At 38.8% G+C, this 14,066-nt stretch overlaps 1 protein-coding gene across 1 annotated transcript; it reads right to left on the bottom strand.

The window, feature by feature from the left end:
* Positions 1–4,142: 4,142 nt before the first annotated feature.
* On the bottom strand, positions 4,143–13,860 carry NAPG (NSF attachment protein gamma). The gene is made up of 12 exons (XM_021527776.3): positions 13,705–13,860; positions 11,627–11,694; positions 10,427–10,511; positions 9,826–9,843; positions 9,260–9,290; positions 8,694–8,803; positions 8,490–8,556; positions 7,764–7,834; positions 6,817–6,895; positions 6,251–6,330; positions 5,375–5,504; positions 4,143–4,411 (listed from the first exon to the last, which is right to left on the bottom strand). The coding sequence occupies exons 1-12, from the start codon at positions 13,758–13,760 to the stop codon at positions 4,262–4,264; spliced, it is 945 nt and encodes a 314-aa protein (XP_021383451.1). The 5' UTR covers positions 13,761–13,860; the 3' UTR covers positions 4,143–4,261.
* Between the last annotated feature and the right edge of the window lie 206 nt (positions 13,861–14,066).

Below are 14,066 nucleotides of genomic sequence, written 5' to 3'. Positions count from 1 at the left end.
AGCCCTGGAGCTGAAAATTTCTTTTAATAGGTTACAGTGCACACTGCCTACTGTTTTATTTGCCCACCCACCCATTATCCATAACCTGGCTCTAATTACCCAATTTCCCAGGCCCATATTCAGACAAGTGAAAACACAACAACCTAAGCTGTCTTTCTAAGTTGACTTCTAGGACTTCGGGCAGGTGTTTCAAGCCACGACAAGCAGCAGCAAGAGCAGGTCCCCGTGTGGATATTTCTAACCAAACCAACATTCCAGCTGAGCATATTTTAAGGCAGATGCTGCTCTGGACACGGAGCAGAGGCTCCCGGCAGCGGACGGGTGCCAGCTCTGCGGCACCATCTAGCGCTAAGAGGGAACAGCGCTCTTGGGAAAACACATACACACCACGTTACACAGAGCTCAGAAACAACGTAAAATAAAGGCACATAACTACAGACCGAAAACAAGCAAGGCAACCTCTGGTAACCCATTTTCACTGGGCCCGCTCCTGTCACCCTAGGACTGGAGCATTTCTGTGGCGCAGTCCACACTGGTCGCACACCAGTGAAGACGCTGGCAGTGTGCACATTGGAGTCCAGCCACGCTCCTTACCCCTATTCCCACTGGACTCAGCAGATGAATCACAACAGCCACGTGTTCTTGAAACGTACGTGCAGCCTTGCAGCTGCCTCTCGGCTCCTGTTCCAGGCTGACAGCCACTCTGGAAATCACAGCAGAAGGGCAACGGCAGCGTCTCTGAAACAAAGAGCCACCAGCCTTGCGGAAGGTGGTCAGAGACAACACTCTGCACATCCTCTCCAGCAGGTCTCAAGGCAGAGGAAGAGACGAGCCCAGCTCCTGGGCATGCTGGCCTCTACAGACCATTAACTCAGAGACTCATGGTCCTGCTCAGACTCAAACCACAGATCCCAAGTGGTTTCCTCCTGCTCTCTAAAGTTACATCTACTTCCGCCAATTTTATTACCACTAGAGGTAGAGGTTGGGGTCGCTTATTTTTTCCATTTCCTGCATCCAAAAAAGTTCACTAGTTATTATAAATCTAGATGACATGGCTTTTTTTTTTTTCCTCCCGAGAGCAGCTTAGTTCTTATAATTTTATACAGCTGCATATTTGTAGCATCTAAGGAACAATTACCACTACATTGGTAGAATTTCAGTGCTAGATTCTTCAACCTTCAAATATTTCAGCAAGTTTCAGTTTAAAGTAGTAGAAAAGGTGATTTTTCTACAATTATGAAGTCTCCAAAGAGTTACAGAATTCACATCCTTAAGCTGTGTGAAATCTAGTTATTTTTCAAGCTCCCCACTGATTTCAACTCTCCATTGATTACATTTTTTCTCATGCCAATAAAAACCACTTTGAAAATCTATCCCAGTGACCAATTAAATATAATTAACATTCATTTTCAAATGGTGGCCCTCAGCAGGACCTGATCAACAACAGAGAAAACTACCACATATGCATTAATTTCAAGTTTTATTCTTCATGTTGGTGAAATACACAGCCTCAAGAGGCAGCATCTGTAAAGCTGTTGCAAACACATTTTGTACTCTATAACACCACAGATTTGGGAAAAGAACAAATAAAGCACAGGTTTCACACTGCACTTGGATCATCTGACTATTAAGTTACAGATAATTTAGAAATCTTCTGATTTTACATAAACATTGCATTGGCCATTGGTCAGCCTCCATGCACAATTTAACTTTATTTTTTTATTACAACCAACACTTGTTTTGGAAACTCTCTTGCTGTAAATGTTATATTTTCCATTTTAGACCACTTAAATGGTATTTACATAAGTGTGCAAATTGCTTTGAAAGATAGAAACATACACATAATATACAGACAGTTTCTTCTATAGTTAAATATTTACTAAAAGGAAGTTAACATTCCTAATACACTTTCACTGTCTAAAATAGGAGAATAAGTTATATAAAATAGACCATCTTATTTTCAGATGCTTCCATTTCTGCAGATTTGTTCTTTGCAGCAACATTGCAATTAAAGATTAAGATTCTACTACTAAGAATCAGAAATGTCAATTAAATGGCAGCTTAGTAAGTTTAGTACCAGTCACTTTTGTCCCAGATTTTCCACGCTTGGCACAAAACAAAGAAACAACTTGAGAAGGGAGAAAGACAGTTTTGCACTTTTTTTTTTTGCCATGTGGAAAACATGTCTTAAAAATGCAACAAAAATTTTAAATTTTCTTTTAAGGGCCTGTTAGTGTTGCAAGCACAGTTTAAATAGATCTGAAAATTAATCCACAGAAGCACACACAGTTCCCAGCTTTCTTATGCACCTCATCATTTCAGATACATGCAACTGTTCACACACAAGAAAAGCAGACTCCTTGGGCTTACACAATAAAACTGATTTCAGAACTAAAAGGAGCAGGAAATGCTTGAAGAAAATTACTTAGTGTCACCTGAGCTCCTACATGTGCATTTTTTTTCTACCTGTGATAAAGACTCACTCATAGTAAGTGCTACGTTCAACTTGATTTGAATCCAGAAAGCAGAAGTTAAAATTCAGTTAAACTGAAGTGAGTTCCTCCAACAGTGAAAATTCTAGAAGAGCTCTAGAATTCTAGGAAAGTATCAAAACCATCTTTCATGTATACCTGCAAGCATTCTCAGAGAAAAGCAACTCACTTCCTAAAATTCCATAGAGCTAAAACATACATCATCAATAACAAAGGGAAATCATCCATCAGATAGTGAAGACCTACAGGTGCATCTTAAATAGCTTTAGAACTCATAGTTATTATTACACAAGATAAAGACACAAAACAGGTTTTTGAACATCCATTAAACTGAATACTGTGACTTTCTAATGTGACAGCAAATTATGCTGCACTTTGTGCTCCCATCTCAATGTTACTGAGTGCTATTCACCCCAAGGAAAGTGTGCATTAGCCCTCTAAAATTTGAACTTTCATCACAATTACGCCTGACACAATTCTGTCAGACATATGCTTGATATTATTGATGATATCCAATATGGCAGAAACACTTCAGACTGTGCTTTTGGTCTCCTGTTTACAGAGCTTTGGGCATCACATACAAATCCCTGCTGGATTCCAAGTAATGTCACTCTAGTGCAGACCTTGCTTAGGCCCTGCTGAAAAAATAAGCCACAGGTGCAACTTCTAGACCTGACAACTTTTAAGCACAAAATGGTGAAACAAATTCAGGACACTAAAAAAGCTTGCAAAACACATGATGACTTGAAATGAAATAGAAATAGGATGCCTTAAAATTTGGTTACCTTGGATTCTAAGCAAGTTTGAAAAATGCCATTTATAGGAGATATCTGTTCAATGCTTTGAAAATATGAGAGAAACATATGTCTTTACAGACCACCACACTGATCAGCAAATAAACACCTAGGACACTCATGAATTCAAACATATCACTGAAACATTCCACCTAAGTTTTTGTTAAACATTTGTCTTCAGAAGTTTATATTCAGTGCACATTACCTGCTAACTTCAGTTTCTTTTTTGGTTATGGCATGCTTCAAAAACACTGCTAAGAATGGTTGTTCACACCTTCCTTTTCTAAGGTGCACATTACAAACACTATGGACATATTTATTTCCAAGTACTTCAGGTCAATAAATTTCCTATGAGGAAAGGCAGATGTGTATTTTTAAGCTTGCAAGATAACTTCAACCTAGTTGACTTAGTGTTTTTTACACTCATGTGGATACTGTAAAAATAAGGTATTAAAATAATATTCCCCAGCGCAGTAAAAACATGTTGAAAACAAACAGAATGCTCCCCCTAGTGCTTACACAAGTAAAAATCCTGCCTGGCACAGTCTGCCTTAAATGGTCTTAAACAGGAGATAAACAGCCAGATGAATGATCATACATTTAACTCTTGAGGACAACTACAAACATCTTACTGGGACCAAAAGCATGACCTGTGGAAACCCAGCATTTAAAATTTTGTACTATTCCCCCTCCAGGGCTTCTGAAGTTTTGCTTTCTTTTAAACTGTGCTCTTAGTAAAACTCTCCTCAATTTTTTCCTGTCAGCTGAAGGCAAGGCCCTAAAAAAGCTCCTGCTAGGTAAGAGATGAAGTCCAAAGATGTTTCAAGGTGATGATTTTCTCCTGTATTGCACCAGAAGCTGCCAAGATAAGATTAGGATTCCCATATCACAATTGCAATGAAGCTCTGGTAAATCTGGTACCTTTGGATATGCTCAGCATCACAATTCAGTCAGATATGACAACCTAGTCTGCAGCTAGCAAAGTCCACCAGAATATTCATCCTCTTCCTCATCAGCATGAGAGCCCACTGCAGCTGGTCCTCTGGCTTTGTCTTGGGCAGCGTTTGGCGATTTCTTCTTGATTCCACCTCCTGGGACCACCAAGGTAAGACCAAGCTTGGCATACTGACAATAACAAGGCAAGTTTAATTTCTGTACTATCATAGAATTGACTGATGCTCACAATAATCAAGCAGGCAACATTCAGTATAAAAACAAAGTGATTATGTTCTTAAGGTGTATTTTTCCAGCTTGGAATAAACATAACACTGGTCCCTTTTTCACTCTCTCAAATACTCTGAGAATCGTATATGAGATCTGTATAGATGTTGCTTATTATCAAATAAATTGGCTACATAGCTCCTCTGGTTCAAGCTTTATGTAGAAAAGCAATAATTCCACCATGTAGCTTTTATTATCTAGTATTAGATCATGTAAACAATTTTACAAATGTTGTTCAGCAAGACTAGTAACTTAATTTTTAGTATTCAATGAAGTGAAATTAGCCAATACTGCCACAAGGTTTGGCAGGGATGGATGTTTCCATTACTTCACACCCTTCTTATCTTATACTTCCTACAATTTCAAATTCAATTAAATAAAAAATGGTGGGGAAAAGAGACACAGCTACTTGCTCCAAATTCAAAATCTATCCTGAATGAGTACCTTACTAAGAATAAGCAATGGAAAAATACATTCAATTATGCCATCCTGTAGACATCCTGCTCTGTTCATGTTTATGCACATTTATGCACTGCATGGTATTTCTGAGAAAAAGCAGAAGCAGCAAACTGTTCTTGCCCTTAGGAAGCAAGCACAAGTAGACTGAATTTTGGTCAATTCTTTAAACAAATTAAGCACATCTTTAAGAAGCTGTTCTTTCACCTAACCCTTTGCACCATCTGAAAGGCAGGCAGCACCATCACTGCCAGGCAAAGTAAAAGAATGCAGGAAGCTCCAGCCAAAGGGCAGCATGACAGGAAGTCATTTTAAATACACAGATTGTGTTCTTATTTTCCTCTACTAGGAGAAAATCCCCACCCTATTAACCTGAAAAAAAAAACCCAGTCATGGGATCTGTCTACTTACATCATTATCCATGTATTTGAAAAGTGGAGAATTACAGACTTCAGAAACTTGATCCTGATCTTGCTGATCATACCCTTCTAAAAGTTGCTCCAGCGCTGCACAGTCTTCGCTTCCATTAAATCCTGGTATACTGAAGGAAATTAAGAGTTGATTTATTCAGGTACATGAATCATAGCCATAAAAATTAAACTTTAAGTAATACTAGTTTGCACACTGCTAATAAGACAATAATAGTTAACCACATTCATAGTCAAGATGAAACAAGAATATTAGATTTTTAATTTTTTTTTCCTGATTAGTCAATAAACTCTTTCTCCACTTCACACACAGAAAAATTCTGTCATGAGTTTCTGTATATAAAACTGGATATTTGGAAAACAAAAGCAAGATGTTTAAAGATTGACCTTGAAAGATTATTTCCAAAGGTAAAGTACTACAATTTAACTAATACATATGTTAATTTCACTAAAAACACAGTTTAAGTAAAAACATGTTGTTTTGAGATTTTGCTACTGAATTCCAATGAAAGTTGAAATGAAGAACTGCCAGGCTTAAACACTAATCCTTATTTTTACACAAAAATTTTTTCCTGTAACATAGCAAGAACTATTAATTTCCATCTCATTTCCCCTGTCACACATAACTAGTTCTTCATGACTTTGTATTTGAGGTTTGTAAGAAGAATCACTGTAGCCATTACAGCTAAATCTGTTATGTGTGAAAAAGATTCCTGATAGCCACATACCAGGGAACATTATTATTGTACTGTAAGTCAAAAGAACTGCAGGTTAAAGATTTATGAAGAAAAATGTCAAGCAGGATAGATCTACAATGGTGAAACATTCCACTTAAAATTACAGGACACAAAGTACTTACCTGTAGCTTTCCCTCACACATCTTTCTGCAGCAACATAATCATTTCTATGAAGATGAACTAAGACTTGAGCAATAGTTTTCTAAACAAAAAAAAAAAAGCCTTATGAATCTTTAGAAATTAACAATAAAATATGAGAAAAATAGTAGACTGTTAATATCTAGTCTGAGAAAGGTCATTATAATCCACAATCATCCTAAAATACAGACACAAGCGAGTCAGAACAATCTAGTAAAAAAGTAGAGTCATCTTCTCAGCTGGTATGAATAGGTTATCTCCTATAACATTTTAATGGATTGTTGTCCCAAGCAACAGGTTTTGTAGTTTGTTTTTTAGTAACATCTTGATTTTTTTATGTGTTGTTTAGTTTTGACAGCTCCTGTATATAATAGCATCTTATCTTAAAACTTACAAAAGCACAGGTAAAGTTTAGGGAAACACCACTACCACAAACTCTCACCATTCAGCAAGAAACTTACCACTGAATCAAGAGGTGCCCATCTGTCAGATGTCAATAACAACAAAAATTTAAAAATTGGAATATCAGAAGCTCTCTCTTAGAATTTACCTTGTAGCAAGTGGGGTAGTTTTCAATTTCCTTATAAATACTTTTTTCCTTTTGAAGAGACAGTGCAGCCTCATCTAATCTAAAAAGCAAAAACAGAGGAGTATCAGTGCCAGGACTACAACACAATGAACCCAAGGCTAATTACGAAGTGTTTAACTAATACAATGGCAAGTCTACTGGAATAAACAGCAACACAACTAAAAAACAGCCATAGATCTTATTAATAGATTAGGTAATTATATAGTCAGCAATTCCTTTTGTCTACATGCCAAGAACATCTCTGGTATTATTCAGAGAAACTTTGATTTTTGTAACACTGTACAAGACAAATGCTTTGTTATATACACTAACACATTTCTATATGTCCTGAGGTTACTATAAGCTGTCAGTTAAGTCTGACATCCACAAACTAGCAGTTTAGATCTTAAAGGACCTAAATGTTTCAGTGAAGCAAGTCTAAGATGAAATGAAGGTCAAGTTTGGTGTAAGTAATTTACAATTAAACTTGTCTCACTGAGACTCCAAGATTCACTCTTCTTTATGAAGTTCAGAATCAGACCGCTGCAGATTCCATTCTTCAGGACAGTCCTAATTCCTCTGTTTTATATCCAACAGCTATAGAAGACTTTAAAGTACTTTCTATATATTAATGTTGGGGAAAAAACTCTCCAAAAAAATCCTGAAGTAGTTTAAAAATTAATGAAAACTGGTGTTTTTCACAGAGCAAAAGTCTTTCAGCCAACCCTCTCCCATCCCAGAACAGAAAATCAAGTGGTTTCTGGATGAACATGGCATATCCCACAGAAACTGGATCTTAGTTTAAAGTGAGTCTCAAGTAACAGTTAACAGCACATAAACCAAACAACACCAAGACAAAAAATTACAATCAAAATCACAAAATTTTAGATTCAATTACATTAAAAGAACAAAAAGGAATAAAGCTATACCTGCGTCCTCTGACCAGAAGTCTTGATGCCTTCCCTAACATTTCCAATGCCTGCCGTAAACGTTCTTCATTCTACAGAAGAGAAAAAATAATTCCGACATTCTTATTTCATTTGCACAGAATTAAGACCCTTGACCTTAATCTAAGGGTGTCACCTGTAACTTAGAACAACTGTTAGCTAAAAGATCAGCAGTTCACACACTCAAGGGAAACATGAAGTGCATTGGTGCTTCTGAGTTCCAGAGCCAGCTCCAGTATGGATCTGCTCAGCAGAGGAATGTCAGTGTAAATTTGCTAATCTGAAAAAACACATGACAACTGACAATAGTAAAGTACATCAGTCACTTGTAAAAAGGCATATAATTGTCTCATATAGTGGGTGGAGCACCAAGCAAAATCATTTCTTCTGTGCCTTCAGGGATTTTGAATTATTTTGGGTTCCAGTACTCAACAGCAGACATGTTCTCTACCAAAGAGGCAGAACACTTGAACTACAAAATTCAGATTATGTCAAGTCCTAAACTGAGAAAAAGGCAAAGCAATCTGACTCCTAACTTTTGTAATCTCCTTCTCTACAGCATCAGAAGCCTTCAGCTTCATTACTCAGCCACTGATGTAAAATGAGGGAAACATAATTTAGAACCTCATCTTAGGCTTCTTCTTTACTTTATAGCTGAAAGAAAAAACCCCAGCAAACTAAAAACACCCACAAAAATCCCCCACTTACTTCAAACACGGATGCTGCTTGCTGATAGAGCTGCACAGCCTTCTCTGGACTCACATTTTCTATTAACCTGTAATAAACATCAATACTTTCTCTTCAGATGAAAGGAAAATACTTTTTACCTGAAAGCATCAAAAAGATGTAAAAGAAAACCACCGACATGCCCATGCCCTGCACAGATTCTAGCCACCTCTAAGCCAGACTCACTTTCCAGCCCGTTCCAGTGCAATGGCTGCTGTATCTGGTGTCCCATTCTCCAGGTACATCATACTGGCTTTCTCAATCAGCTGAACTGCTTCAGGAAGCCTCTGCATCTCCTACAAGGCAACAGTCACAGGAACACTGTTGTTAGGAAAAGAGATTACGTGCAAGGACACAAATCAAAGCAAATTGCAATATTAGTATTCTAATTTTAATTTACAAACGTGTAGGGCTAGTGAAAGTTGACCACCACCTCCATAAAATTTACTTTTAAGACTAAACTTTTGTGTAAGTCATGAACTTGTGGTAATTTGGAGTAAAAGCAACACCACTATTCTATTACCCTCTGACATGAGGAACTCTTCTTTCCTTCTACAAAAGGAAAACTATTTTTCACCCCAAATACAAATGTTGCTTTCCTAATCTACTGAAGGCAGACATGGGGACTATGAGTCAACAAAAAATTCACTTGAATATGCAATTTGCTTACATATATTTGTAAAATACTACATAGCAAAATATCTGTCCTTATTAAATAGAACTTAAAAATAAAAACTAGTAAATGAGAATACCTTTAGCATCATGCCAGCTTGTTCATAAGCTCTGCAAAGAAAAAAAATGTACAATTTGGTCAAAGATGGTATATTACAACAAGCTGTAGTTATGAAACAAAAGTTAATATGCACTGATTATCTAACATCTTCACTGTTAATATTTAATGCTTTGAAGACGTTGAAAGTGTTTTATTTAATGACACGTGTAACTTTATCTTCCACAAAACTCAACCACACCCCCCGGTAAAAATATATTCTATCATGATCCAGGCAGTATTTGGATTATTGTCATCTCTGAAGTACTTTTTAATTAAAAATTTCTTCATTAGCTCAGTGTAGAATCTCAAAATGATGAGAAGTTCAACTAAGAAAAAACATTTGCTATCAAAAGGTGCTGAAGAATGCCAAAATAATTTCTTCAGGTGGCCATTACATGTTTTCAAACTTTCCTAGCTCACACCTCCATTAAACTAATTATGAAGCACCAAAATTACTTGAATCAAAAGAATTACTCTGAGATCAAAATGTACTTGTACTGTTTGTTAAAAAATCTGTTTCAGATTACTTAGCATGTCTGTACTTACTTGGCAGCATGAAAGAGACTGGACATGAAATTGCTGAAGTCAAGGACAAAAGCCGCAAAAATATAATGCAGGAAAAATATTAATGTACAAAATCTTATACAACTACTAATTTCAAAGCAAGGAACCCCATAAAGGCAAATCTAACCTACTGCAGGCAAGATGTCAAAAATAAATAATTCTAAGGACAGAATAAATTCAATATACTAATGTATAGCTACATAAAAAGTTGGTAAAAGCACACTTACTTAAAATATGTTCCTGCTTATTAAACAGTACTACAAGTACTGTAATAATGTCAGAGCTTCATTTAGTTTATCGTATGCATTAGTAGATAATTAAAAACCAATTAAATTTCTAAAGCAATACCTAGGTATCTCAGGCACCTTTCTGAGCTGTTATTTGGGACAACACTAACTTTCTCACCAACAGTTCTTTAGTTTTCTCACTCAGAGCACACAGGAAAGACTTAAAAAGCAATTCTGGTACACTGACAAAATGTGCAAATATATTAAATAACCTGTTACCAACCCCCATTACTCCAATTTAAGTAGCAACTAGTCAGCTTCTTGGAAAGAAAGCATTTCAATCAATGAAAAGATACGCTTTATTGTTTTCATGTGCCTCAGCTTCCCGTAAACAGGCTTCCCTTGCCTGGTCAAACTGCTTGGCATTCTTAAAAGCAACAGCTGCAAAAAAGCAAATAAAGATCTTATTTATAACTTGTCTTCTTTTTTACCACTGCTGCTGGAGAGTTTACCTACCTAAACATGCAAACAGGGTCTTTAAGTGCATGGTTACAGTTTGCCAAGGCCTTCCCAAAAATCCCAGACAGTTCTCCTTGTTTCATTAGTAACTTAGTTACCACTAAAGACATTTATTATCAACATCACTTCCATACCAACACAGTATCATTCATAGCTCTCAATATGTTTAGCTGGACTTTGAGAGTCACTCATGCTGTATTTTAATTACGGATATGGAGGAATACATATTTATATAATTTTAATCATTAGGAGTTATAAGAAGTCAGAAATGTGCCACCAACAAGGCATACCCATATCTTTGTCAGCACAATAATTTCAGAGTACAAATATGTATTTCTATCTTGCTTAACTAATTAAATATAAAGAAAGATTTAAAATAAATTTCCATTTATAAATTCTCTAGTTGTTCTTCCAAGTTTGTATTTTTTTATTCAGTCTTAGGTGAATAGTAGGAATGCCTAGAGTAAGAAGCCAGAAGACCATGACAAATTACTACTATGAGAAAGAAGAAAATGCTTAAGAACAAAAAGAAATCAGCAAGTAAGGATTTTATATTTAGCATGTCTTGGCAGTAGAAAAAGGGAGGAATGAGACTCTACTGTGCCTGAAATAATCTGCCAGCATTTCACCTTACGGAGACAGTCTTTGACAGGACATATTTCATAAGGTGATGATAAAGCAAAATTTTAAAATCAGCTTGAACGTCTGTTGTTTTGTAGATAAAGTCATAGGATTTGGGGGTGGACAAGTGAAAGAAGGAAAGAAAGCTTTATTTTTGTCACGTATAGCAATATAAAAAATAGAAGTTGCAAGCTTGAAAAAAGAAATTGGTTTTGGAAACTGTTCTAGATCTCCAAGTACAACCTGAGATTTATTTTATAGTGATACCAAGAGGATTTTTTGTTGTTTCATCTTCCATTTAGTCTTCACAACAGTTATACTTACACAGTAATGTAATAAAAATACATAAAACATTATAAGGGACTCAGCTTGATGAATACTTTTAAATATATATGGCCATATTTACTGCCACATACCTGCCTTCCCATATTCAGTAGCTGCACTGTCATAATCTGGTTTCCACTTTAAGAATCCAGTTTTCAGGCTAAAACGCAAGAAGCAATTAGTAAAGATTTTATGTTTTACCATAAAGGCACTTCAGATACATTTCAAACTTTAGAATACCCCTGGAAATGAGCAATTACCGATGTGCCAATACTATGGTGGCATCTGTACCATAAAAACAAATGCCAGCACTGGTAAGAACTGCATAAAGCACTGCAATTATCTCCCAGTTACCATCCTCACCTAACATGCTTCTACTGTTCCCAGAGAGTATTCCCAACTCCATCTTCTCAGCAGTAAGAAGTCAGCAGAATAAAAACACTTCCTCCTACACCAACATGGTATCTCCAGATTTCTAATAGCATGACACCTGACAATATTTTTTTTTTTTCACACATCAGGAAGTTTCCAGCATTCCTCTACAGGATTTTTTTTTTTTTTTGCTTCTGAGATTTATCAAAGACTCTCCAATGCATACACAAATAAAAGAATTTAGTTACCAACACAAAGATTCACATGTCATTTATATGTCTAAAATAGATCATGACACTAAAAGGCATAGATACATAGAGGAAAATGAACATTGGAAAATTAGTTGAGTGATTAGGCAACTTGGAATTCAATATGCTGACTTCTCTCATTTCTAAAAGAAATTAAAATATTACCATAATTTTACCGTCTGCTTGTATATTTGTTATTGGCCAATACATCATATGCAATACATTCTTTACTTGGCTAAACAGCTGTAGATATGGATACTAAGGTGGCCTTGCTGTCTTACTTGGATGATGACCAGAGTGTGTAACTCTAACACAAGCCTATATATTGTGCTATTTTTATCACAGTCGGAGTCTCAAATGCATCAAGCTGAAATACACAATGCACTCAAGCTACACACAATTTGAGGTCTCAGTGCCTTTAATTTCAAGTGCTCTACAGATAAGCTTAAAATTAATTCTGCTGGAGGGCACTTTCAGTCAAGTAACTTGAGTAAGATATGCCAGGCTTTTTCAACTTCAAAGCCTTCCCTCTATGCCAATTTATACAGTTGATCCATGATATCCAGAGGGCCTGTCACTACTCTTACTAAAACTATGGCATCCTTGGATTAGTCAGCTCTATTACATCTATATTGTACTCTGTGCAATTCAGACTTACAAGCAAAATGGCTATATTTGGTATTAAAATACCCAGTAACAGACTATCATAGATGTTAAAGAGAAAGCTCTCCAAGATAAGTATAGGTTTTTGAAGGCACCTAAGAAGCACCAATCACAGATTTCTCAAGGGCAGAGAACAACCACCCACCACCTCAGCAAAGTCAAGCCCTTTTACCCAACACAGCCTCCATAACTCTTTTCTCACACTTGTCTATAGCCTTAAGATGTGCCAGGGTAGGTTTAAGATGGACATTTGGAAGAAATTATTCACAGAAAGGGTTATTAGATATTGGAATGGGCTGCCCAGGGAGGTGATAGAGTCACCATCCACAGCGGTGTTTAAGGAAAGATTGGATGTGGCACTCAGTGCCCTGATCTAGTTGACAGAGTGGTGTTGTGTCACAGGTTGGATTCGACCATCTCAGAAACCTTTTCCAACCTAATTGATTCTGTGACTTGTCTTCCTCCCACTAACTTCAGCAGAAGGGCAGACGTGGCAGCCCTTTCTTTGCTGTCAGCGTCGGAGCAATAGAGGCCACAAGGCCCTGAAGGGAACTGCTCGGGCTCCAGGCCACTGAGCCACACCGCCCACGGACCCCACTGTTTAGTCTTAGGGCCCTTTACTGTCGCCGTTGGGGGCAGCAGGCCCTCTAGAGCACCCAGCCCGGTACGGAGGCTCCTCTCAGGCAGAGGAGGGGCCGAGCAGCCATGCCCCCCACCTCCCTGCCCTTCTCCCGGTGCGCCGCCGCCTGGCACACGGAGCCTCCTCAGCCGCCCTGCCAGGCCAGGAGGGGACACGCCGGGCGGCCGGGACCGCGCGGGTGCCGAGCTGGCAGCCGCTCGCCAGCGCCCCGCAGCCCGCACCCTCCGCCCCGCGGCCCTCCGCTCACTATTTCTCCGCTTTCGCGATGTGCTCCAGCGCCTCGTTAATCTTCTGCGCCGCCATCTCGCCAGCGGGGCGGGGCGGGCTCCGTCCCGCTCCTCCGCCCCCCTGCGCTGCGGCTACGGAACGGCGCAGGGATCACGGGCACCGGGAGGAGCGGCCCGGCCCCGCCCGCTGCCCGGCCCCGCCCGCTGCCCGGCCCCGCCCGCTGCCCGGGCCCGCCCGCTGCCCGGGCCCGCCCGCTGCCCGGCCCCGCCCGCTGCCCGGGCCCGCCCGCTGCCCGGGCCCGCCCGCTGCCCGGGCCCGCCCGCTGCCCGGCCCCGCCCGCTGCCCGGGCCCGCCCGCTGCCCGGGCCCGCCCGCTGCCCGG

The sequence above is a fragment of the Lonchura striata genome, chromosome 1, assembly GCF_046129695.1.
Source record: "Lonchura striata isolate bLonStr1 chromosome 1, bLonStr1.mat, whole genome shotgun sequence".
Lineage (NCBI taxonomy): Eukaryota > Metazoa > Chordata > Aves > Passeriformes > Estrildidae > Lonchura > Lonchura striata.
Note: the sequence above shows the minus strand (reverse complement) of the source record. Positions and strands in the feature narration are given on the sequence as shown.

What these genes read in the sequence shown, in the direction of transcription:
- NAPG (XM_021527776.3), bottom strand. Translation starts at nt 13,760, where the DNA reads ATGGCGGCGCAGAAGATTAACGAGGCGCTGGAGCACATCGCGAAAGCG. An exon ending in GCACTGGAACGGGCTGGAAA is followed by an intron (nt 8,557 to 8,693) that starts GTGAGTCTGGCT and finishes TGTTTATTACAG; the next exon opens with GTTAATAGAAAATGTGAGTC. An exon ending in TCAAATACATGGATAATGAT is followed by an intron (nt 4,412 to 5,374) that starts GTAAGTAGACAG and finishes TGTTATTGTCAG; the next exon opens with TATGCCAAGCTTGGTCTTAC.